A 27,823-nucleotide genomic window follows, 5' to 3' on the forward strand; every position below is an offset into this window, starting at 1 on the left:
AAAGGCTTTTCACAGATTCATTGATTTGTTATGCTGCAGCATTTCAATTCAAAACACTTGAAATAAAGTTAAAATCAAAAGGGTCTTTGTGAGGCTTTTCAGCAGCTCTGGGGGCCTTTTTGGTATGATATGATGTGCTTTAAATTGGGCATTTGTTGCTGCAGCCTTTATAAGGGTGTGGCCTATATACAGGTTTGCTTTTTTCAAGCCTTAGTTCTAGTCCATGTTTGGTATTTAATATATTTCAAATTTCACTAATGCATGGCTGTGCATTTTAAGTAAAGAAAGAGCAAGACCAAAAATGAAACCTCTCGTCTTTGATAAATTCTTTGCATCTTCACATAACGGAAACGTTCTTCCTTTACAATTAATCAACTGACCTACCAACGAACAGCTTTAAAGTATTGAGACATTAACGATAAACAGACTAAGCCAACCTGAGTGCTAAATAAACACGAGTATCTAAACTCTGTCCCCTGACAACACTACCAGATTCCTGGCTACGACAACAACAGACCACGTTTTCACGCTTCAGAGGAAAGCTTTGATGCTTTCAGTGTGACTGCTTTTAATCAATTGTCACAGGCTTTTTATGAGGTATAATGCCAGTGTTACCCATTCTTTGATTAGCCCCAGGAGTGCAGAAACACATTTACCCAGATTGGTGCAATTTCCTGTCTTGCGTCCTTTTTTTGTGAATATTAGTATAATTTAGTATCCTTCTCCGTTTTTCAGTTTCTACCTTTTTTGTTGTCATATAATCCATTGAAGTATATTGCACTGTGTTTGTGTGTGTGTGTGTGTGTGTGTGTGTGTATGTGTGTGTGTGTGTGTGTGTGTGTGTGTGTGTGTGTGTGTGTGTGTGTGTGTGTGTGTGTGTGTGTGTGTGTGTGTGTGTGTGTGTGTGTGTGTGTGTGTGTCCGTGTGTCTGTGTGTGTTAACCTAACTCAACCCAAAAATATTAGACTCCAGACACTGGGGAAACAGATTTAACCAAGAAATCAATTTAACGCAAACTTGCATTTAACAATTGCCTCTTGTGCTCGCTCATTGTGAAATGGGAGAACACACATGGTTAAGCGATAATAAAGAGATTTTAATGGAACAAATTACTTAAAGTCACTTTGAAGAACTGAATTAACCAGTTCAAATTGACAATAAAATATAGATTTATCTAATTTATTTATTTTTGGGCTAGTCTGTCTAGTGGTGATTAACATTGGGGGCCCCTGCAACTAGTCTATCTAGTGGTGATTAACATTGAGGGCCCCTGCCACTAGTCTATCTAGTGGTGATTAACATTGGGGGCCCCTGCCACTAGTCTCTCTATTGGTGATTAACATTGGGGGCCCCTGCAACTAGTCTATCTAGTGGTGATTAACATTGGGGGCCCCTGCCACTAGTCTCTCTAGTGGTGATTAACATTGGGGGCCCCTGCCACTAGTCTGCCTCATGGTGATTACCATTAGGGGCCCATGCCACACTACCAGACAACAGCAACTCAGAGGCTGTCCATGCTTTGTCTTTTTAATTCTCCTCACAACATCCATTAATTTCAGTCCAAAAGGGAAAGGAAAAGTCGACAGATACGCTGGTCTCTGACCATACATTTGACATTTCTGGACTGATCCGTCCCCTCATGAATGTTTGATTATATACATACGCTGTGCATATTGATGTCAAAAGAGATTGAAGGTAAACAACCCAGCAAGCCTGAAGCCGGAGGCTAGTGTATGTTTATAGTTCTCGCACTCCTGGACACCCACCAAGGACCAAGGACGAGTCCCAATATACTGCAGTTTATGATATCATATAACATGACGCTCATTTGAAGCAGGCACTGTATGGCCACCTCTCTCTGGGACAGTATGTGATTGTAGTAACAGTTTTCAGGGGATTTATGTTTTTCCTGATAGGAGCTGACCTCTGGGCTAGCCCATGCGTCATTAGCTTGACGGTGTCTATAGACGGTTTCCATAGGCTATATAAAAGGCAGTGTACGGTTACGGCTGCACTAGATATTTGATTAAAAAAGGGTTAGGCTTCCCATCGGACTAAGAAAACTTCAACACAAGTTGGATGTGGGCCATTAAACTAGATAACTCAAAATGTCTTTCGGATCATTAAAGCTGTTTAAAAACACATTCTTAATTACTTTACAACACGGTTAGATGGATGATTGAAGCAAAAGGCATGTAGCATTTACTTTAAATTCTCTTAGAGAGTGTTTGAGGTAGTATTTCCCCTCGCTGTAGGCTTTGGTTTCATGCATTCACTGCTCTGACTAGGGGTGAGCTGAACCATGCAGCTCATTTCATCTGGGTTCACAGAGCAAATTGGATCTGAAATCCTCAAAGCTCACAACGTTTAACCCTGAGCTTGACAATTAACCAGACAAATTGCCAGCAATGGTAAGAATGTGTACAGGTTTGATTCATCTCCTTACATTGATAATTAATTTCATATTTCTTTTAAGAAATGACATATATAATGGTGGTTCTTCTTCAATCTTTGCAACTGGAAATCTGTGTAGTGAAAAAGCCCTGCTGTGCAAGATACAAACACGTCTGTCAAAAGGGTAAAAAAAATGGTTGAGCTGACATTCATCATTAAATATTTATTGTTAAAACCTGAAACTAAAAATAAGCCCACTGCTTTCAGGTGAGTAAGCTTTGAGTCTGAATGAGGAGAATGAGGCCAGGATGAGTCTCATCCTACTTCCTTAAACGCTTGGGGTGCGCCCCCCCCCCCCCCCCCCCCCCCCGCGCTTCCCCTCATCATTTGAATGTACAAGTAAACGGAGGCAGTTACAAAACTGCAAATTCCTGCCCTTTACTTTTTTTTAAACCCGACCTTTTCGCTATAGGCAATCCTTTAGTGACAGCTGCCAGGCTTCGCCTTCACAGTATGATGAGATGAGCAGGGGATAGCAGGGCTGTCTATTCTGGGATCAGCACTATGCCGAGTGCACGCCATTGTACTTGTGCGAGTGCTGGCGTTATTCTCCAACATGTCAGCCATTTTTTTTAATCCACCGCTGACGGCTTCCACTACACACGCAGGACGCTGGAGATGTTTGTTCGTTTTTCTACACTGCTCCATTTTCAGACGCCGTGTTTCGGTGCAGTCAAAAACATACGACTAAACACGCATTAGAAGTAGATTTGTTTAAAGGCTGTTCCCTGGTTGGTTTCCCCCCCATCTACCCCCATGAATCCAGCACTAATGAACTGGGACAGCTTACCCCCCCCTCCGCCTATATAGTAGAAAATACAAAACACCACGCCGTATAAGAGTCAAGACATTATAGAGCAGATAGGCAGGGGGGCATCGTAGCCGTGCATTATACATGAGGCCTCACAAAAGGCCAGGAAGGATTCATGTGCTTTGATGAAATATGCAGGGGGTATTAACACCAGCGGTTGGTGGATGTGCAGCAGTTAGAGACAATGCTGCGGCATCTCAATGTACCCACGGAGCTACAACGTATAAACCCGCTCTGAAGAGCGGGTTTATACGTTGTAGCTCCGTGGGTACATTGAGACTAATGTCTGCCGGTTTAGGGGGATCTGCTGCTACAGCGGCTCGCACCGTATTCGAGGGCCAATCAAGCGGATCCATTGATTCATTCGGGGGAAAGCGGGGAGGCGGGAGAATCTCACAGCTGAGAGGCGATGCATGAATGGCTCTTTTCGCCGTGGCTTCTCGCCCGAGCGGGCACCACGCTCCATTTAAGATGAATACGTCCTTCATACTTATGTCGCCGGAACCAGACGGAACACATCAGCAAATCTTCCTGTGATTAAAGCTGTCATGTCGGGGGGGGTCAGACGGTCTCACGGCGGCATCCATCGCGTCAGCACACTGCCTCGACTGACACTCGGGGAGGGAGAGGAGGGGAGATTTGGGGTGGGCTGTGGTGTGGGCGGGGGGGCGAGATGTAGGACTGGCTCAAGTGGTTCCATCCCTCACAGTCGGCGTGAGTCATTGTAGGCGGGCTGGGGTTGTCAGATACGGTCTCGTGACCCTGTGCTCGTCGCCCCCGATCGGCGAGTAGCCCGGCTCACTCGGACACGTTCGGAGCCACATGAGGTCAAACGATGCAGGGTTGCTATACATCGGATTGATACGTAGGGATTAATTTAAAATGCAGGAGGATAGAAAATGCACACTGGTGCTCAGAAGATGCAGCATGTGTCTTGGGACATTTGGATTTAGCCATAGCTATATAAGAGTCTGGGCCTTGGTGTTAATAATGATGGGTTGTTGAGAGTTTTTCAGCAAGGTAAGAGAATGGAATACAAAATAGGGTAGTTATCATCCATGGATCTGAGTTACGTCGACAGAAGCAGCTGAATGCCAAGCACTGCTGTCACTGACTCACAGCATGCAGTGTCTCCAAGGCCACAAAAGACCTGGTCCAATAGACACTCGCACACAGGGGTTGCGTACGATAATAAATACCTTGAAATAATCTGTTATAAAATATTTATCAAGGTGACACAGCAAATGAATGAATGCATTTGTTTGTTTATGTTTAGTTCCTATCGTCCCTCGTCTTTATTCTCAATAGAGGAGCTCAGTGCGCGCCCTATTTGTTATGCAACTAGCCCTGATAGCGATCATGTCTATTAACTAAAGCCCCTCTCCTGATATAGTGTAAGCAGCTGCACAGGAGCTGATTGAACTCAGTGTCTATCTCTTATTAGGACCGTCTGAATGAACACAGCCCCTGTGACACAGGGAGGGGAGAAATAGTGCACTAGAGTTCACTAGCTGAAGCACACCGGGTGACCTGGGGGTTTAGGGGCTCCAGACCTCTTAACAAACCACCCAGGCTTGCTTTAATGAGGCGCACAACAACCCACAGAGTTGAGTGTACGTTAACCGTGGTTGCTTCTTACTGCAAGATGAATATGGAAACGCATTACATCTTAACATTATCGATGTTCTATATCAGTGACATGTGTTTCATGTCCCCGAATGCTTAATATATGAGAGGATTGCGTTAGCACGTCATAAAAAACGACAGCATCATATAATGATTATGTACATAATCAAGATCTAATCATTAAAACTGAACGATAGGGTTGTTGTTTTTTTACGGATGTCAAGTGTATCTGTGTGTGTGTGTGTGTGTGTGTGTGTGTGTGTGTGTGTGTGTGTGTGTGTGTGTGTGTGTGTGTGTGTGTGTGTGTGTGTGCGTGTGCGTGTGTGCGTGCATGTGTGTTTAATGCTCAGTTGAACACACTTATATGAGATAAGAGGAACGGTAGACAAACAGAGCCTGGGAACACTGAAGGTGATTCCCCTAGACATATCATATGGGTATAACTCTGCACCTTACAGGTTTCAGTTTCCAGCCAGGCTCTGCTGTATCCTCCCAGAAGTAACAGGAGGATTTCTGGGTCTGAGAATACCTTGTTTGTAATGCAGGTACAACACTATGTGTGTGTGGAATAGAGAGACAGAGAGACAGAGAGACAGAGAGACAGAGAGAGAGAGAGAGAGAGAGAGAGAGAGAGAGAGAGAGAGAGAGAGAGAGAGAGAGAGAGAGAGAGAGAGAGAGAGAGAGGATGGTGGAGTATTAGGGAAGACAAACGAGGGAAATACAGCATTACAAATATAATAAAGCTTTTGTGCTTTACTTGGAATTGGCAATGTCTCTATCATAATTGGTGGAATTAAGACTTCAAAATCATTCAGTGCCTTCTCAGGGTTCTTAAATTGCTTCCGCTGAGTCAAGTAAGCATTGATTTTGGAGTATGCTCTAGATAATTCCAGCAACACAAACCAAACAGATTCCTGTGAATAGAAGCGGAGCCACCTGTTGAACAGGAAGTGTCTCCGTACTTGGTGTTTCACTACGAATTTCTACTAGTTGCCAGGTTTTTCCAAAAAGCAGTTCTAGGTAAGAATGTAACAGAAAGTTTAAGCATTCTACTGTGAAATTTCACACGATGTAGGTTCACATCGTTGGAGCCCATTATAAAATCTGTGGATTAAATACCTAATATTGCTGTCATATAATCAATGATTATATTAAAAACAAACATGAGACATATTAAATAGTCGGAATTGAGTATCAACAAAATAACGCAACATTATCACTGAATTGTGTATCATAATTGCAAACCTAGTTTGGTTTACCTTGAAAAGTATCTATGTTATAATACGTTGCAGTGCACTCTAAAAACACTGGGACTGTCAACTCCGTACTACGCTCCAACCAGACATACTAGAGGCCAGAGCAGGCAGGAAGGGCTTCCCGTATTCCATTCCCTTCTCCGGACTTCCCAGATTTTTGAAATTCATTCAATCTTAATAACTTTTTTGAAATCTTGCAAGAGATGCATTAGCTCCCTCCACCCTGGAACTGCAGTGCATCTATAATCCACTCATATATTCCCGGCATATTAAAACACTTAATCTTAACACCTTTGCTGTACACATGTCACAGCTGCTGGTTCGGCTTTCCCACTCCTCAAAGGAATGGGCATGTGGAGTGAAGCAGCACTGGGTGGATCTGTAGCTTCCTAGATTAGCTTTCGTTCCCGTCATCGCTGCAGAAAGCAAACATCACACCAGCCGCTCTTCCTTAGGAGTTCACTTCTGTCGGTTTACGGTTGGAAGTTTCATCAATTACCATGTACCGTTCATGAATATAACACGATAGTTCTTACCTTGTTTTTACTCTATTAGCTAAGCTTTTATTTTGAATCACGGAAATGTTTACAAATTACAGTTAAAAAGTCATCAATAAATGGGTGATGACCAGATTTCGTTGTATTATTTGGATGTAAATGGTTATATTTATTTGTGTAATGTTACATTAGTGAAAATCATACAATTTGTATAATTTATGAGGGTTCATGTTCTGGTTAAGTATCACTAGGCTACTGACTTCGTAATAATGATAGTGTAATTACATTAAAAGACAGGAAATATACCTTCCTAGTCCTATAACATTCAAACTTTGAAGTTCCTGTTAATTATACCAAACTAAATCATTTCTCACTCTAGGTTCGATTTCAGCATATTTAAGTTGTGAGACGTTGTGCCTATGACGTGCAGAAGAGATGATTGTGTATCATTATGCTTCCATGTTGTTATTTTTACCTTGCTACAAATTGGACACCTTCAAATGTATCCTTTCTTGCAGGGTAATTGCTAGTTATTTCAATTTGTAAAGCACGTTACCAAGATGTTAACACGCCCTCAGAACGAACGCATGAACCCAGGTGTCTGCCTGTGCAGGGCGGTGAACCCGGGTACAGAGATCTGACTCAGGGTAGGTGGAAAATGCAGCTTTACTCAAAAGCGCCGGTTGCATAAGTCAAATAAAGTATGTTGTATGTCCTCTATTAACCACATTTTCTTGACCCTAAAATGAAGTCAAGAAAATATATAAAGGAGGATTCATAAGGACTTAGGGAAAGACGACTGCGATGCAAAGGGGATCTGACTGCATGATGCGATGACGGGGGTTATGGACAGGGGGGGGGGGGGCTGCTGTAGTGACTATACAATGCTCTAAAGATGGACCAAGAATAGCACATGTTAGATACTTTGCCTCATGCATTCCTACCATGATGATTCATGCAGGCTTTATGAACATGGATAACCTGGTTAAAAAATATAACTTAATTTTCCCAAGGTTGGTAATCAAAATGTATATAGGCAACCAGTCACAAAGGTGAAACAAAATGGTTGTCACATGGGTGATGATTGCTCACGCTCAGCCACCTGTCGTAGGAGGACAGGAGGACATATTCACCGACATGATCCCAATTAGTATGACTGTATGAAAATAATTGTCGGTCATTTGTATCGCTTGTTTTTCGTGAATGGTGCATAATTAAGACAGGTGACAAACGTCAAACTACCGACACTAAGGAAACAGCTAGTGAGCAGAGTTGGTGCAGGGGCTTTACAGTAGGAAATTCAAAAGATTCCATGAACTGGTTGTGGAAGTAAGTGTGTAAGCAGGAAATGATTTATTTTATATTCATGCTTCATTCCGTGCTTAATAATAATACAGGAAGCAGAGTGTTGTCACGGGTTAGCATAGCGGCGGCGCTTTAGCGGTGTGAAAGTGAGCATGTTGAGGGAAGCTGTAATGTGCTATTTGTGGGAGTATCGTGAGCTCTGATTCACCAGCAGTGGCTTGGCTGATAGAAGTGCCAGAGAACCATATGTTGGTTTGTTTGTCCCATTTGTATTTCACTTTTTATTTATATTTCTGTATCCTTAAAATCAATCATCGTGAAGGTTGGAAATTGTGGAAACAACGGTGAAGTCACAATTGGTTAGAATAATTGGCTGTGCAGTAAGAACAATAATAACGCATTTGATTTTGATAGCGGCCCTCATCAGGGCCCAGGGGGCCCTTGTATATGGGACAATACGACAGCTTTCCAAGAGGCATCAGCTAAGAGTGCAGATCAGAGAACAGAGGAATCAAACATAGCTATCCATCGAGCCTTCGTGAACCCGGTGTACCCCCCCCCCCCCCCCCCAACAACAGTGCCACAGAGAGCTGAACGTTAAGGTGTTCCAGGCGGTCTCTTTACAGGCTGCGAGAGACGGTGGCAGGTGCCTGCTACGTGGGCTGCAGGAAGCCATCACAGCCCCATGCATTCATTAGCAAACAACAAAGGGCAGGTCGGGTGGAGTTTAATGTTGAGCGATGCCGTCTGCGGGATGGAAGATACGCTGATGAACACGGAACGCCAGCCCCTGAGGGTTTGATCTCCATGTGCGGCTGCTGAAGCAGGAATGAGGAGTGACGTGCCAGGCGTCCACTAGGTTGGTCTGACGGGGGGACCCGCTGCTACATTGTGAACACATCTGAAGAGGCTAATGAGCGCTTCCTTTAGACCGAGCTGGTAAAGCAACGCCATGATCGAGCCACGAGGACTAGACTAGTAGCTGTATCGCTCCTTAGGATCGTCTTTAACTCTGTGCCGTATTGTTAGATTGGAAGATAAATGCAACATGGTCTGCGAGGAAAGCCGGTAATGAGTCATTACCTCAGGAAAACAGGCAGCAGGTTTATTTTCATAATCAACTGGGCTTAATGGAGAGGCAAACAGTGTCTCAAATGACAATAGATAACAAGATATCTATTCTCAGGCGGGTTGAGATGGAGGTGGCGCACCATCACACAGATCTCTGACAGGTTTAGGCGGAGACGCTGATGTCTCCCGAGGGACAGGGAGGAAAAGGACACCAGCGTCGTCGAAGCCGCCATGAGAGAAGCCAATCCTCGTTGATGAGGGATCCCCGGGAAGATGTTGTGAACAGGAAGGGGAGAAGGAGAGGTCAGAGGGCTGATCCCTGGGGCTCAGAGGGATTTCACCTCTCGTGACTCCGACAACTCGCCTCTCTGCACATGCATAATGCATCAAAGGAAACAACAAAGTGCTGTGTCAGTGTGTTGTGTGCAAGCGAGCACCGCCTCTGTGTCTGTGTCTGCAGCCGTCGCCTCGTTGTGTCACAGCTTTGATTTGGGCTTCTCTTCGGCTGCCAGATATGGGAACGTTGTGTGGGCCACCTGGAGAACTAGTGTTGTGTGTGTGTGTGTGTGTGTGTGTGTGTGTGTGTGTGTGTGTGTGAGTAAGAAATAGAGAAAGCAGATACAGAGAGGATACAGAGAAAGAGAGAAAGAATGAAATAGAGAGAGAGACAGTGAGTGAGTACATTTGACAAATTGTATCCCTGTCGTAATTAGAGTCAGCTAACCCCCGGATACGATATATAATAAAAAATTTGAATACAAATGGATAGTTGGATAATTTGAATATGAAGTTGAGGATAACAGAGGTACAATATGGCTGACGGGCAGCATTGTCTTGATCTGAAACATAATCTTGTTCTTCTGCGGCCCAACCAGCGGCAGGTTGTCACCCCGGCTCTGCCTGTTCTCTGCCTTCACCTGTGCTCGGATAACCAAAGCATTACGGCGGTAATTTAAACCTTTCCCGATGATTAACACGTTCTCAAAGCGCCACGCAGAACCTCGCCTGTGATTAATACACAGCTGTCATAACTAATTACATTAATGTTGAGGAATGATTAGATGTGTCGTGCTCCCTCTTCCTCCTCCTCATCCTCCTCCTCCTCCACTCCATCACACCCGCCGCCCTTGATTGATGCATCACCGGCGAGACGCGAGCCCCTCGCCTCGCACAAACACGACCCCGAGGTGGAAGTAATCCCGCTCAGAAGTGGAAGCCCTGTGTGGGGTCTATACATAGACAACACAAACATATGTACTTTTATATCTATATATTTTCATGCATCACAATAATAAGAGGGCAAATGTGTTGGGTAGGGGGCTTTTGATTGAGCGCTACGGCAGACTGCATGTTTTTGGTACTTAACATGTAGGGCCCATCTCTTAATATATTCAATATTGCGAACAACGGATTGAATGGAGAATCAGAACACTCAACGGACTAGAATTTGTTCGATTTGACCCTTCGACGCGTTTTTGTGCGGCACTCATATTACGGATTGATTGTTGAGCTTGTACTCTCGTTCATGTTACCGTTTCCTTTGTATGGGGCAAGACAATGTGAATAATCGTCCTTGAAAGACTTTGCCTCCTTCTTTCAAAAACAAGCAGGGACTCCTGCCAACATTTTACACAGCAGACAAACGCCTAGCCAATCAAATAAGATTCAACAACATATAGGAGAAGGCTACCACACAAACAAAACCGTGAGGCAAACCCAGGGCCATCATAAGGTTTATTGCAAGTATAATGATCCCATGTTGCACAAGGCAACAATCTTTTATAATTGCCGGGGAATAAATCAATGCTTTTGTCTCGCACTGCCTCCTCTCAGATCACGAGCGAATCGGAAGGGACTCCTCCTACGAGCAGGAGGGCAAGGTGCAGTTTGTGATCGACGCCGTGTACGCCATGGCCCACGCCCTGCACAACATGCACCGCAGCCTGTGCCCCGGCAACGTGGGCCTGTGCCCCAAGATGGAGACCATCAACGGGACGCTGCTGCTCAAGTACATCCGCGATGTCAACTTCACAGGTGAGCCTTCCCTCTGACCCATCGTTGCCAGGGATAGCTGACCAATAGGAAGACACTAGGAAAGTCTTTTAGCAGTTGACTACTTTTTCAGTTGACTACTTGACTACTTTTACTTAGTCAAGTTTTACTATGTGTACCAAAACCAGCAGAAATATGGCATAGGAAGGAGTCGAAAATAACAGGCAAATGTAGCATGTCATTATTTTAGACTATAATTAAATGTAAAAAATATTGCAGTATATTATTTTATAAATATGTAGTATAAGAAAATATCTTTGTCTATCCCAATAGCAGGATTATCATATTTGCTTGCGGCAGCAAGTAAATGTAATGTAATGTAATCTATTGATCCAGGCCAAAGGCCATGGACAGATGACATGTCTCACTGGGGTCTGGTCGAAGATAATGTTTTTAATCACACACAAGCGGGGAAACATCACCGAAGGTTCAAGCAAACTCTCCAAAAATGTAACATTAGCGGAGCATGGATAATTTCGTGACTCAGTTCAAACCTTCAGGGGTAATTATGCATTCATGAACACTGTTAGGCAGTCAAGACTTTGGTCCATAGGATCGAATTTATATGAAAACGTTTTAATCTCTTTTGTCTGATTGAATTCACAGAATATTAATCTTGAGCTGGTTTTCTTTAATGTCGTAAGAGTTAAATAAGAGATAAATTGACCAGTATGTCAGAGAAAGAAAGGACACATAAATATGCCCTCAACCTTCACCAACAACACATTTTAGCAGCATATTATAAGATACATAGTTCAATATTAACCCAGTGTGTAACCACGTAGATTAATTCTCTAAGAAAAAGTCAGCATGGAATTGATAAAACCTATAGAAACCTGTACACTTAATGTATTCATTTATTTATGACGTGAGTGAATGGGCGACTCAGAAATGTAAAGCACTAGCTAAAACAAAGGCCGCTCGAAATCAATGCTACAAACACATTACCGCTAAAAGCGTATTCGCTTTAGACACTTTGTGCACGGATGAATTGAAAACGTAAAAGCTTTTTCAAAAACAACGGGAAGAGTTCATTTCATCCAACGTAATGCTGGGAACTTTCTTCAGGCTGCCCTGCTGACTAAAGGAAACAGGAAACCTGGCCCGGCTTACAATATTGTTGATGACTGCTGATACATATTGATGCATGCTAGATGCTTTTTTCTATGTTATCTCTGCTTTGCATGGAAAAACACTTTCCCTGTTTCTTTTGAGGCATCACAGGTAGTCTCAGGGACGATGTGCCTTTTCAGCATCGCCTTTGTGAATGTTTTTCCCAGCTACACAAACAGGACCCTTTGAGCCCTGCATGGACCTTCACCACGGTGGGGTTCTAAGACCACCTTTCACTGTAAAAATGGACTCAAGAAAGTAATTTACCACATTTAATTCCAAGAGGTCTGGTCATAAATTAGAAAGGGAACTATTTATTCAACACATGGTTTCTCGGTGATATGAAATGTACTAGAACATTAATTAGGCACAGTGTAATGTTTATTCCTGGAGGTGATTCTTGCAAAGAAAGGTAAAAAGTTCTTTACTCAAGGAAGGCAAGGAGATAGAGATGTAGTTGGCAGAATCGTTTACAGATTTCAGAACCATCATGTGTATCAAATCCTTCTGACACAAGATATCAGGGAAGGGAAGCAAACCTCCTAACAAGCAGAAAGGCAATACGGGCAATCCAATCCATCTAAACCTGCAACAGGACACTTTATAAGCAAAGTGGGTGAAGAAGCCTTGGAACGAGAAACAACCCCTTTAACTCTGATCAATTGGCTCTCTCCACCCAGATTAACCATGATGTAGGGCCTGTGAGAACATTTAATCGGGGCACTGCCTTTTGTACTCACTTTTATGTTAACTTCTTATCTGTTTTCTGCACATTTTTTAGGCTGGTATAGTGTAATGTATTTTTAAGAGGTTGTGTTAACTTTAACACCTACAGCGTTTTGAATTCTGCTTAGTAACCACAAAATCGTATCCCAACGTTATCAGAGCAGGGAAGAGAATCCGTTTTTATTAAGCTTTCATTTATCAAGACTTTGGATCATAATACAATTTCAGCAAAAAAACTCTCAGCTCCATGTTTGTTCACGTTGGTACATTGCAAAAATAAAAACACTTTTCATCCATTTTAGATTTTGGATATGTAAAGGGAAGTGAAGTGGATAAACACAGAAAGAATATTATTATAGGCCGTTGTTCAAAATGAGCCCCTAAAGACTCCACACACACACAAACGCACACATGCACGCACAGGCGGGGGACGTTGCGGGTTAGCGTCAAGACGGGCACGACAGGCCAATGGGCTCACTGAAGGAGTTGGAAACGATGTGCGAACGCGAGCCGACAGCGGCTCAGGCCCTCCGCAGAGGCAGAGCAGAGCAGCGGCCTGTCAGCATCCATTTCGCTGCCATCATTAGGAGCGTAACCGCATTGGCCTGAAGCACCCCTCGCAGTCTCATTGGATTTCTGATGCGGGTGGTGCATACATCAGCGTTTGTTTTGCTGCGTTGTCGTTGAACGCTGAGGCTGTTTGTACCGTAGGATAAGTAAACAGGTAAAGTGGAACATCGACGTTGTCTCATGAAGTTCATCGCAAATAACACGGCAATAGTTTAAAGGGACTCTTACCTTTGTTGCATTTTTACACTTTTTTTGGATAAGGTTAAATTGGTATTAATAAGGTAATAACACTCTAATATGCAAGACAGACCCACCAGGAGTAAAAACAAACAATTATTTTACTCTCATAATATTTAGTGAAAACTTCAACCAATAAAATTCTTCGGACCGAATGACCTTATTGGCCGACAGACCTGTCTGTTTGCTGCATGGATATATAAGGTTTTCCGTCTGCTTCTTGTGGCGCATTCGGGCCCGCGTCATCAAGGCGCGTCCTCAACTAGAGGGTTTGTTTTGATTCCACGGCAGACAGTAGCGAGTAGCGACCGTAGCGACTGACGATGGCAGACCAAAGTGGTCCACGGCGTACTGAAACTGCACCATTCAGTCCGATTAGGGGACTCATCTCGGACTCAGACTCACAGAGTTACCCTCCTCTGGAGCCTCAGGAAGACCTCCAGACTGTTGGCCACCAACTGCACCATTCAGTCCGACAAGGGGACCCGATTCGGCCTCAGACGCGAAGTTGTCCCGCTACTCTGGAGCTCCGGGAAGACCTCCAGACCGTTGGCACCCAACCACACCACTCAGTCCGATTACGGGACCCATTTCGGACTCAGACGCGACGTTGTCCCGCTACTCTGGAGCTACAGGAAGACCTCCAGACCGTTGGCACCCAACTGCACCACTCAGTCCGATTACGGGACCCATTTCGGACTCAGACGCGACGTTGTCCCTCTACTCTGGAGCTACAGGAAGACCTCCAGACCGTTGGCACCCAACCGCACCACTCAGTCCGATTACGGGACCCATTTCGGACTCAGACGCGACGTTGTCCCGCTACTCTGGAGCTACAGGAAGACCTCCGGACCGTTGGCACCCAACCGCACCATTCAGTCCGATTAGGGGACCCATTTCGGCCTCAGACGCTACGTTGTCCCGCTACTCTGTTTGTAATGCTCATACACCTTTCTTATACTCAGTGGGACCACTGTCCTTCAACATGGGGCCTCAAAACGGTATCACACGAAGCCCATAAAATTACAGTGAGCCACCTGCTAAATTTCTTGTTTACTAGACCCCTGGTAGATATTATGACCCCTGGGAGTCTAAACATAACCCATGGGAGTCTAAACATAACCCATGGGAGTCTAGAACTTTTGTACTGTAGCGACCCTGGGACAGTTAAATAGTTTGTGTTATGTGTTACATTATATTTCGTTGTCCGCTATGCCAGTTGTTCTATGTGCATGTATTGTAATGTTCTTCTTGTCAATCAGCGTGGGGGCGAATCATTAGGTCAGCTGGGGGAGGGCCTTGGAAGAACAGGAGGGTGGGGGCCTGCACGCGAGTGAGACCGTGTTGGGGGTTGCCGGGGTAACCGGGGTTTGTTTTGTGTCGGTTTTCTGCCGTTGGTTACAATGTTACGGGTTTCAGTGACCTGGTTTTGGTTCATTAAAACTACCTTCAACTACTAATGACTCGACATCATTATGTCACCGGCGAGGTCGTTACAGTACTCAAAAAAAAATAACGCTTAGTTTTGTACTCTAAAAAATAACGCTTAGGGGGTGGGGCATTGGAGGAAGGCGGGATGATTTGAATGTGCTGTAATTCTCAAATGCAACAAAGGTGAGAGTCCCTTTAAGCAAATTATAAATAATTAAAAAAATGGGGGGGAAATGCTTTTACCCAAATGGACATTGGTGGTTTGGGTCGTTTCCCTTGATGTGCACTTTGTGTTGCTGCTTTGCACAAATAATAACGCTTTATAAATAAAGGCGGGTTTGATGTGATGCAGGTTGCCTATGGAGGTAGATTTGTGTCTTTATTATGCAATCAAAAATAATAGGTTTGAGAGCAAAACTTTCCACACTGCAATCAAAAAATAGATTTGAGAGCAAAACTATCGACACTGCAATCAAAAAATGTTTTATTGCAAGATAAATTAATGTGATAAAAAAAATATTAATGGGAATCCAAAAGTTTTGTTTGCAAACCCAAAAGTTTTGTTTGCAAATCCAAAAGTTTTGTTTGCGAATCCAAAAGTTTTGTTTGCGAATCAAAAAGCTTTGTTTGCGAATCCTAAAGTTTTGCTTGCGAATCCAAAAGCTTTGCTTGCTGTTGAGCTGAATCTCGTGGGCGGGACCTACGCCGAAAGATGTAAGACACGTCTCTATTGGCCAGTCTCGATCGGAGTGACAGCTTGGCAACATCCGAAAAGCCGCTGCCCCCCTATGGAGGTAGATTTGTGTCTTTATTATGCAATCAAAAATAATAGGTTTGAGAGCAAAACTTTCCACACTGCAATCAAAAAATAGATTTGAGAGCAAAACTATCGACACTGCAATCCAAAAATGTTTTATTGCAAGATAAATTAATGTGATAAAAAAAATATTAATGGGAATCCAAAAGTTTTGTTTGCAAACCCAAAAGTTTTGTTTGCAAATCCAAAAGTTTTGTTTGCGAATCCAAAAGTTTTGTTTGCGAATCAAAAAGCTTTGTTTGCGAATCCTAAAGTTTTGCTTGCGAATCCAAAAGCTTTGCTTGCTGTTGAGCTGAATCTCGTGGGCGGGACCTACGCCGAAAGATGTAAGACACGTCTCTATTGGCCAGTCTCGATCGGAGTGACAGCTTGGCAACATCCGAAAAGCCGCTGCCCCCCGACCGCCTCCAGAAGCAGATTGTCGGCCTGTTCGTTTGTGCCTCTCAATCTGCGGCGGCGGTCAACAACATCGCCCTGCTCTCCTCTGCCATGGTCTCCTTGTCGGCTGACAGGGAGGCCTACGGGATTTTCAGGGCACGCAAGCGCGCGCACGGGACAAGCCCATAAGGCGAAGCCTAGACGGCGTAGCCTGCATGAAATAGAACTCCCTCTCTCGTTACTAACTGTGGATGTTGCCAAGCTGTCACTCCGATCGAGACTGGCCAATAGAGACGTGTCTTACATCTTTTGGCGTAGGTCCCGCCCACGAGATTCAGCTCAACAGCAAGCAAAGCTTTTGGATTCGCAAGCAAAACTTTAGGATTCGCAAGCAAAGCTTTTTGATTCGCAAACAAAACTTTTGGATTCGCAAACAAAACTTTTGGATTTGCAAACAAAACTTTTGGGTTTGCAAACAAAACTTTTGGATTCCCATTAATATTTTTTTTATCACATTAATTTATCTTGCAATAAAACATTTTTTGATTGAAGTGTCGATAGTTTCCCTCTCAAATCTATTTTTTGATTGCAGTGTGGAAAGTTTTGCTCTCAAACCTATTTTTTGATTGCAGTGTGGAAAGTTTTGCTCTCAAACCTATTATTTTTGATTGCATAATAAAGACACAAATCTACCTCCATAGTTGCCAAGGGGCAGGTTGGGTTAGTTTGGGGCATGCCATTTATCGATATTTAGCGGCATACCTTTAGCCTTTGTGTACATTTCCTTCTGTCCTCAGGTATTGCTGGCACACCGGTAGTGTTCAACGTGAACGGAGATGCTCCAGGTCGCTATGAGATCTACCAGTACCAGATTACCAACAACACCATGGAGTACAAGATCATCGGCCACTGGACCGATCACCTCCACTTAGACGTACGGTTGTCCTTCAATGTTAAATACCATGATTTTCCTTCTGAATAATGTAACAGATAGAATATTACACATGAATGTCTGCCAATCGGAAATCCTCCATTGAGATCAGAGGCTCCACTGTGTCCAGTATGAGCTCTTGCTGCTGTTTCAACAGTACTTAAGAAAACCATTGCATTAGTGCATTACATGTTTCAATGTAACATAGGCCGACAGTGATTTCAATGTCAAACGTGCAATAGCAATTAAAAACACATGTCCTATGTTGTTAGAGGATCTGGAGTGTTCAATATAGCTCGGCTACAGTTTGTAAACACCTTGGTAAATGTATAAGAAGAAATGCAAATTGCAACCGTTTTGCCATCACCACAGGCTCTGAGGAGAAGCATAAATGGCACCATATGGACAGATAATTTCAAAACAATCACATGAACACCCATATGTTATTGTACATGATTTCATTTCCCAAATGCTATTTCAGTTTATTAAGCCTCGCAAGCATGGCAAGCCTGGCATAACAAAACACTGTCACAACAAGCACAGGCCTGTTGAACAAGCATTATCCCATCCTGAGATATCAGTACGCCACAAACTCGTTCAATTTCCTGCCTTCAATTAAGGGGCGACAAGCCTTTTGATTAGCTAATTAAAAAAGGGTGATTTTTCTGGCAAGATAAAGCACTGTAGACACAAGGCTTTATAAAACAATTATGTCTTTGTTGAAAAGGATCAGGCTTGTGTCAAGTGGTGAGCACCACTGTGACTGCCTTCTCATCGCCCGCCTTCACAGTTTAAAATACCCAAGGAGACAGAAACAAACAGAAATTGAATGGTGTGTCCATGGAGATATGTATTTATTGTTTCGGTTCTCGTTAATGGTTTTCAGATATCGTCTGCTCGATATCGCTATCATGAAGCCAGATAATGAGCAAGGATTATGCATATTTTCAAAAGTAGGGTACGCTTTTGCAAAAAACGTCAGCAATGACAGAATATAACAGCCGAGGTGTCCTGTCGGGCTATCTGAAATGGTGCGAGCATGACCAACTCCGACATCCTCCCCTCAGACCAACCAGATGCAGTGGCCCGGCGCCTCCCAGGACGTCCCCTCCTCCATCTGCAGCCAGCCCTGCCAGGCGGGGCAGCGCAAGAAGACGGTGAAGGGCATCCCGTGCTGCTGGCACTGCGAGAACTGCGACGGCTACCAGTACCAGGCCGACACGTACAGCTGCAAGATGTGCCGCTTCGACCTGAGGCCCAACCCCAACCACACGGGCTGCGATCCCATCCCCATCGTCAAGCTGGAGTGGAGCTCCCCCTGGGCTGTGTTCCCCGTGCTCATCGCCGTGCTGGGCATCATGGCCACCATGTTCGTGGTGCTCACCTTCATCCGCTACAACGACACGCCCATCGTGAAGGCCTCCGGGCGGGAGCTCAGCTACGTGCTGCTGACGGGCATCTTCCTGTGCTACGCCACCACCTTCCTGATGATCTCCACGCCCGACGTGGGCATATGCTCGCTGCGAAGGATATTCTTGGGCCTGGGCATGAGCATCAGCTACGCGGCGCTGCTCACCAAGACCAACCGCATCTACCGCATCTTCGAGCAGGGCAAGATGTCGGTGAGCGCCCCGCGCTTCATCTCGCCCGCCTCCCAGCTGGTCATCACCTTCACCCTGATCTCGGTGCAGCTCCTGGGGGTGTGCATCTGGTTCGGCGTGGACCCCTCCCAGGCCGTCATCGACTACGAGGACCAGCGCACCTCCAACCCGCTGATGGCCCGGGGGGTGTTGAAGTGCGACATCTCGGACCTGTCGCTCATCTGTCTGCTGGGGTACAGCATGCTGCTCATGGTCACCTGCACCGTCTACGCCATCAAGACCCGAGGCGTGCCGGAGACGTTCAACGAGGCCAAGCCCATCGGCTTCACCATGTACACCACCTGCATCGTGTGGCTGGCCTTCATCCCCATCTTCTTCGGGACTTCTCAGTCAGCAGAAAAGGTAAACGATGGGTCGAATCATGACGTGATGATGGCACGTTGTTATTTGGACAATCGAAAACGTGTTTTCCAATTGTATATATATGGGAGCTTTGGCAGTGCAATGACTCTAAGCAAAGGGAGGTGTTACACTCATAGAAGTTCATTTTTGTTCAGTTTTTCTGGTTTGTTGGAAAAATTTCTTTGCGTTTTTGTATGGTGACACAATAAATCATAAGATTAATAACTGAGGGAATTGCATTGATTAAGAGCAGTCGCGTGTGCCTAAGTCGTGTGCCCCAAAGTTTCTTAAATTGTGTGTGAACTTGTTGGATTGTGTGTATATGTGTGTGTGTGAGAGCGTGTGTGTGTTTTATGTTGGGGAACACCAAAAAAAGTAAATCCCCCTAAATCCCTGCAGATGGATAGAAATGATGCTTGCTTGTGAAGGAAGACAATTAGGAGGAAATTGCAGAATTAAGCAATACAGCCTATGGAAGGTTAAGCACACACCGTACTTAAATATCTCCCAAAAGTGTGTATTCTACTAATTGAATAGCAATTGAGTCATTATTGCGTTGAAGAACCCAAAAACATTGCGGTATTAAAACCCAAATGCCTCAAAGGTCTGCTACTTATACTTTTGTCAGGCCATATTTTTGCACAGCTTTCCATATAAGGCTTATATAAGAGCTAGGGTGTGCTGTTAGTGAGCTAACAAATATAGAGTTGTACGATAACCCTCTGAAAAGCAGCCGTTAGCATGTTTCCAACACCACGTGGCGGCCCTGAAAGGCTGCAAAGCGGGTTTCCTCCACAACGCAGCTTCACTTTGAGAAGAAACTGCCTGATACGGAGGCAGGCCAGTAAACTCAGAGCGAATATTCTCACAGAGCGGTTCACTCACTAATAGCTGACAGATAGCTGGGCCATTTCTAACAAATTACCCCCACATGATGGCTCTTAAATCTCACCTACAGCCCCTTTAACAATGAAAACCATACATCAGACAAACATTTCCATTTGACGATGGGAACGTTAACTGTTCCGGAATGCTGCTGATATATCTGGGAGTATGTATCCCGTGCCCTCGACTCAGCCCACTGCAACGCAACAAGAACAGTGTTGAGATGTGGGAGGTTACATTCAGATAGAAGAAGGAGGTGGAGGAATATGAACGTCAACAATCTGATTAGTAAGAGCTGAATACATGCCACAGGGTGATGAAGGTTATTTTAGCAGTGTTTTTGCTTGTTGAGGGTCTCCCGTCTACTAAATCTACAATGTGTGATAAATCTCTGCAGCGGGTAAGCAAACATCTAAGGCCCACTGTAATGGCAAGTCAACGAGGAAGCATAAATCCCTTCTGGTGATAGTCGTAATACCTTGACATTGTTTTGAACTGTGTTTCTAAATGTTCCATCAGGTTCCGATGAATGATGCATTACTGTCACTGATAAACACGACGACTGATTTTGGCGATCATTTAAGATATTCATGGAAGCTTTATGATGATGAGTTAATAAAAGTTAAAATACATAACAATTGAACTAGCTTGTAGCTTCAATTACCTGGACATATCTGTAGTCCTTGTTGATCTTTATTGATTTCAATAATTGTATCAATGAAACCCCATCCTATAACTGATACATCCTACCAATAAAATATGCTGTCCAGCCCGTAACTCTCTCTTAGGTTAACAGAACGTCGTGCTGGGGGGGCATGTCTCATCTTACCATAAACACTCCCAGACCCCTCTTACTCACGCCAGCCAAAGAGAGTCACTTTGCCTAACACAATCGCAGAGCCACTTAGCGTTGACAGAAGTCATTTCGTTTTTTGGAATTCTGAAAGTCCCCCGCCTACTAACGAGAAGGGGCTCAATCTTGCAATTTACAGCAAATATAAAGAAGGATCACGAGGGGAAAACGTTCAACGTCTTTGTTTTGTTTCCGTCTGAACCACCCACACCAATTCCATCTGAAAAAACTGAGAACGGCATGGGTTGGGTGCAGTCATGCAGCAGTGATGCCACCGCCCTATCGCTTCAGGGCCTTCCGGCAAACCCATGTCTCGCTCAAAGGCCGGTCTGATGCACCAGGCATCAAACATCAGGTTTTGATGCCCGATACCTTTGATGCCTTTGACAAAGTGTAGCATACCCTGCTCCAAAGAAGCGTCATAACCAAATGCCTGCGGGGATGTGGGGTAGTATATCCACGGTCCGGTTCTCGCTCTGTTACTGAAGCAAGAGCGGCAACCGTAAAGCGTGTTCCTCGACCAAGGCCAACGCTTGAGGCACGCGGTCCAGGAACCTCCTGCATCACACTGCACTGCAGATGGAAGGCGAGGGAAGGGTGGCAATATTGTTCCTAACTCACCCGAGGACTTTGGTGTAATCTTCTCTGGAGATGGCTCCCTACCTCAACCATAGTATATATATATATTTAAAAAAGCAGAGAGCTGCTGCTGCTGCTATGTGCTGCTGCCTGCGCTAGTGGAATGGATCGGGGAGTGCTCCATAACTCTTAGTTATCTCGCACACCTCTGCTCCCTCAGCTGTCAGGGCGCCGGGAGCTGCCTCGGCTGCATTCTGCCTCACAGGTGTGCGGATGCTCGCATGAATGCAAAGCGGCAGGCGGACGGACGGCTGCCTCCCGCAACCCCGGGCCTTTATGTCTCACGTCTGTCCGCAAATTTCTCTCCATGAAACTATATTGCATTATATGTGCATCGATTGGCCCTTTTATTGATTCGCTTTTGACGGATTACACATGCGAAGGGTTAGATCGTAGTCACGCTGGGTTAAACACGGGTAGCCAAGCTAGCCAGGATTAATTTGGTATTAGGTTGTGTAGAAATCTGTCCCCTTTCCCCAGAAAACAGCAAGATTAATGATAGCATGAGCAGATCCAAATAACATATGTTATGCTGCAAAACATTATTTATAGTTGCTCGTGGCTAGTGAGTCCTGTGGGGTTATTCCCATGCCACACAACTCATTTATGATTTCTGCAAATATATTGTCAGTCCCAACCTAAGGCAGGTCTATTAGTGAGACGGCTGTCACATGTTTTTTGTGATTGATTTTACACCCCCTTTGTTTAAACCAAGAGGAACTGGTTACTCCTTCCTAAAGGGAAAGGCAGGACTTTATGTAACTCCTGACTCCATTTCACGTTGTTGATCAGCACACCCGTATTTGTTTTGTTTTATGTGTGTGCACTTGAATGTGTTTGACTTTACCTGATCTGTTTATTATTAAGCCAGTGGTTCTCAAACTATCACTATTCCAAGATCTCTTATCAGCCAAGTACCACTTTCACCAGCCCAAACAGACAGAGAATTCAATGAAAATGTATCTTGTACGTGCATGTTTTTTGGTGTACACATGAACAATAAACAACACTTTCAGTTTAGTGAAAAACATGAAATTGTGCTTATCTTAACACTTCAGTCAGTACTCAGATTAAATTCTTTTTCACCGCAACCTTAGATTTAATCATTTTGACAACTGCTAATAAAACCAATACAATGTAAAAAAAAATGAAACATGTTGGGAAACGGCGCTCTGAACTGTGCCTGTTTGTCTCTCCCCCCCACCTCCCAGCTGTACATCCAGACCACCACCCTGACCATCTCGGTCAGCCTGAGCGCCTCCGTCTCTCTTGGCATGCTGTACATGCCTAAGGTCTACGTGGTCCTCCTCCACCCTGAGCAGAACATTCCCAAGCACAAGCGCAGCCTGAAGGCGGTGGTGACCGCCGCCACCATGTCCAACAAGTTCAACCCCAAGGGCGGCCTGCGGCCCAACGGGGAGGCCAAGTCTGAGCTGTGCGAGAGCCTCGAGACACAGGGTGAGTATCGGGGAGGCGGCGGAGGAGAATCTGATGGTTTCAGTGAAGTGTGAACAGGCGTGTGAGCATGTCCCGACGATGACAAATGATTTCAGAACGTTTATCTGCTTCGAGTAGCGACCGGAAAAAAGGATGAATATATCATACGCAAGGAAGTTATCTATTTAATCTTTTAGTAAATGGTTGAAAATGAGCAGATGATGCGTTTCGATATACTTCTGACCCCCGACTGAAGTAATGCCGTGCCTTAAGGTCCTTATCTCCACACTACTGAATGGATGTGGGAGAAAGGCAGGGCAGGACCAGCCAATAGCAGACAGAGTAGCTAATCTGCCGGGGATAGTACCGGGTTTCATAATCACGCAGCTTTATACACTTTTCAGTCACACTGGCGGTGTTTGCGAAATACGATCACCATGGTAACGGGCATATCTCCCAAGCCGCTGCAAGCCCTGGCGGGGACGCTAAAACCCGGAGCGGGCGCGCCGCATGCAGGCGTTCCGCCTCGGCCCGACGTTACATTGTGTTAAACAGCGTAGGAGCGAGGAGAGAGAGTGGCAGGACGTGCATGCACTCATGATGACTCCCTGCTGCTGGGGACCAGCAGATCCCCTCTGTGTGACCACTAACGGCTGCTCTCTGTGCTTGTGTGTCAGACTGTGTTGAGGGAGGGGAGCCCTGTGAGGGACTGTAAAGAACCAGGTAAACTGGTGGACCACCAGCTTGCCTCTCTTCCTTGCCTCTAAAACCACATTGCTCTTCATTTATGCTATGTTTCACTTAGGGGGGGGACACTCCTCCACGCCTGCCCAAGAGATGCACAGAGCACCATTTTTGTAGCCTCCGGCTAAGACACGACACCCCCTCAATATTTGACATCCTAAACCACCCTCCCTCTCCTTCCCCACCCCTCCTCTCTCTCCCCGCTCCCTTCACAAATACATTTTGACCAATGGGAAATTAACTTGGGAGGAGGGAGAGGGGGGGGGGGTATGTTGTTGTGCGAGGCCTCAAACAACCAATCAGCATGGCAGCCGCTGTTAACGTGCGGACGATCACCGCACTGCCTGACTGCAGCAGACAAGTGATGGTTGCATGTCCCCTACGATTTGTTCCCCCCGCTGACAAAAGGGGGGATTTGCGGTAATGGCACGTACAACAACAATAAGAGGGAGCAGGGAAAGACAGATGGGTCTGCCAGATCCAATTCTTCCTCGACCATCTATTTTTTATTTTGGCCTGGCAGCGCATAAATATTCAAATAAGGTCCATTTATCAAGGCTGCCACACGGCGGGCAGCTCTGGGTGAAGTGCAGAGGAAATCGTGTAACCCGTGCGCACGTTCCTAACCTGGCACCCACACCGAGACGAACTTAATGACTTTAAACAACCTCACACATTTTCTTTAAGCCCCCCCCCCCCCCCCCCCCCCCACCTCCTCCCTCTGTCTTTCAACTGCCTTCTGATTGCCTTCGCCCCTCTTTGGCTTAACCAATGAAATCTGCCGTGGGCAGATTGGCCGGGTGATTACCTCCAAGCATGCATGCACAGGATGATTTCATATTGGAGCAGTGATACGGCTGCATGCACACTCACACGGGCAGGCATGTGCACATCAAACTTATTGTGCACTGTGTTGTCTTCCTGCAACAAGTGGTCGTGAAAAGCAGTCAAAAGACAGATTTGGTGTCGTGGAAACTCCTTGTTCAGTTTTGCCATTGTCATTTACTTTTTGTTAACTTAACCAATTTAACCAATAAAATAAAACACCATTGTATTAAACACAGCTATGATGTTAACACAAATGTTTTGCTAACATTTGTGTTTTTCTCGCTGAGTTGATTTGAATAGAACCAGGAAGGCACTGTTATCCTGCATGCTCTGCCTGGTGCCCACATGATGTCAGCTCTTTGCATGTGGTGTGAGACCTGCATCTGAAAGAACTCTAGTGCATTTTACAAAACAATACCACTCGGATGCCTTACAATGTGTCCTAGGTGTGACAACAGAGTGAAGTCCTGACACAAAAACACTGCTCTCATATTATATGTACAGATGGACCACATCAATGTAAACTTTATCTATGATTACTATGCAACACATCATAATCTTGAAACCGATTGATCAGCATCATTGCTGTGCAAGGCCAGAGCTTAAATTACGTTGTATTAAATCTTGTATTTAGTCAGATTTTTCTTTCAACATTTATCCGAGAGAATTGATCAGCAATAGGATTTGGCTCACAATTTAAAGATATTACTGGCTGCCACCGAGTTCTATCAGGTGTCTAGACATCCTGGTTTGACTCTACAGTAGACACCATTTAAACGTTCATCTATAGAGATATGACTGTACATCAACACATAGTCCAGACTACATAGCGGTTGACAAAGTTGCGATGGACTGTGTAAGTGCGACATTGAATGTCCCCCTTCTTCTTCTCTCTTTGTCTCCGTCTTTCTTGGGCTGTCCCCGTCTCCAGCATTGGCCTCCAAGCAGACATACATAAGCTACAGTAATCACGCCATCTAACCGACCAGAGAGCTGCACAAGGGAGCCACGAGCGAGAAGCCTGCCTTAGGAGCGAGCACCTGACACTGGAGAGAACGCTAAAAATACCGGAGAAACTCTGAGCTCCAAGGGAGAGAAGGGACCGAGGGGTAATGGGGACGGGGAAATGTCACTCCTTGTGCAGAGGAAGAAGAAGAGGAGGAAGAAGAAGATGTCATGTCTTTTTGTTTTTGAATAGCGATTAAGGCTTGCAAAGAAATGGTATTTTTGGGGGGTTTGGGATTTCGTTGTCAGGTGGCAGATTGGTTGAATTGTTGAGAGAATCCCATCAAAGTATTTTTCCTTGTTTCCACTCTTTTCTGTGATGTAATACGAGTGTAGCGCAGTAACATTACTTTCTGACGCGGGCCAGGTGAGCGAACCGTTCAGGGCCTGCGGTATATTTGTTATTTTTAAAGTGTGGAGAATATGACCATGATTGCTTTTTTTAAAGGTCCGAGTCTCATTTGAACTGTGCGTATTTCCTTCTTTGCTCTTAATGCAAGCGTTTATTTTTGCTCAAACGCAAGCGACATCGCAGACAAAACAGTTGTGCGCGGCATTGTGTCGGAGATGCCAGTGTAAGGCCACACTAACAGCGGTACACTCCAGTGTCCACTCGCTTTACTGTAATCAGAAACAACGAAAAAAGAAGCACCGCGTCGGAAAACTCGAAACGAAATGCGAGGACCGGCCCGTTTCCTCGTTATCGTTCTGTGACGGTACTAAAGATGATGCCGTCCGACGTCCGATAAACCCTGTGTATAGTCCCCAAGCATGCCTGTGGGAGCCTCACGTCTTCTGTGCTGTGTTGTCAACGTCTATGGAATGCAACATGTGTCATGGTCATTCACGGTGGCGTCTCCATAAGACTAGTGTTGAACACATACACACATACACAGACACGCACAGACACACACAGACACACACACAAACACAGACTCAGACAGACACACACTCTCTCACACACACACACACACACACACACACACACACACACACACACACACACACACACACAGACACACACACACACACACACCAAGACACTTTGAGATTCTACCATACATGCACACTGTCTAGGTTTATTGGCCCTTATCTATCATGCAATCGTTTTATATGCCACAAATGTAAAATATGACGATTATTTAAAGTATGTCTGAAGAGGATGTGGTATTTTCAACAAATAAATTGGGAGTTACAAAAAAAACGGAAAGGAAATCAATTATATTTATATATATATATATATATATATATATATATATATATATATATATATATATATATATATATATATAAATAATAATATTTTGAAGGCAAAACAAAATGTACTCCCCCTAGACTAGCTCTTACCATATCCAGAAACGAACCGGTTGGATATGCTGGTGATCTGAAAACGCTGACAAAATAACCAAGGAGACAAATAACCAGAGAGTAAGTGGTATGTCACCCCCGATCTCTACCAACATGCAGAAAATAATGCCCCCTACTGCCAACAGACGCTTTCTTTCATCCTGAATCATGACGTTGTCGGTTCAAGTGGGTGTTCCACTTGAGTTTGGTCTAACGTGAAGCTTTGTGTGGTTGCGTGATAAATAAGGGCCCATGTCTCCATTTTGTGCCTCTTTCCATACATGATTATCTTTGTTTTAGAGATTTCCCTGGAAGCTTCCTTGTGACGTTCTGTGTTAAGTAAGCACAATGGAGGAAGGACGATTTGCACAACAACCATATGGAGTTTGTCTCATCGAGTCATCTTTGTTACCCTCAGCAATGCAAAAATCTGTATGTTGCATGTGAAAGACTCATAACAAAGTCAGGGGAATATTTTGATGAAAATTATTGAAAGCTCAAGGGGGGGATTAACGGCAATGGGGATATAAATATATAGCCAATCATTTGGTTTACGTAACAAATCTCTCCGCTTCAACAAATGTCAGAGGTGTTGCCGCAAATGTTTTTTTTTTATTTAATGGTTTGGATTTGGAGTATTTTGTGAGATTGTTTGTGTTTGTGAATATGAAGATTTCCTGCTCTTTGCCACCATCTTTGTTAATTTACCACAACACTCTGTGTTGCAAAAAATAGAGTATGTAAGTTCTGACCAAATTTAAAGTTAATGTATGTTATTACAATGGATTGATCATGTCTTATTTATGT

General features: G+C 44.6%; 1 protein-coding gene across 2 annotated transcripts in view; it reads left to right on the plus strand.

Moving 5' to 3' along the window:
- LOC115549668 (glutamate receptor, metabotropic 4) overlaps positions 1-26,882 on the plus strand; it is a 143,258-nt gene extending 116,376 nt beyond the window's left edge. The window contains exons 7-12 of one of the 2 annotated variants that reach the window (XM_030365006.1): positions 10,854-11,054; positions 17,142-17,278; positions 18,343-19,278; positions 22,867-23,113; positions 23,770-23,815; positions 25,596-26,882. In XM_030365006.1, coding sequence (XP_030220866.1) covers positions 10,854-11,054; positions 17,142-17,278; positions 18,343-19,278; positions 22,867-23,113; positions 23,770-23,807 — 1,559 coding nt within the window. In that variant the 3' untranslated portion in view covers positions 23,808-23,815; positions 25,596-26,882. The remainder of the gene's footprint in view (positions 1-10,853; positions 11,055-17,141; positions 17,279-18,342; positions 19,279-22,866; positions 23,114-23,769; positions 23,816-25,595) is intronic. The other variant, XM_030364996.1, reaches the window with a different exon arrangement.
- Positions 26,883-27,823: the final 941 nt, after the last annotated feature.

The sequence above is a fragment of the Gadus morhua genome, chromosome 1 (assembly GCF_902167405.1).
Source record: "Gadus morhua chromosome 1, gadMor3.0, whole genome shotgun sequence".
Taxonomy (NCBI): Eukaryota; Metazoa; Chordata; class Actinopteri; order Gadiformes; family Gadidae; genus Gadus; species Gadus morhua.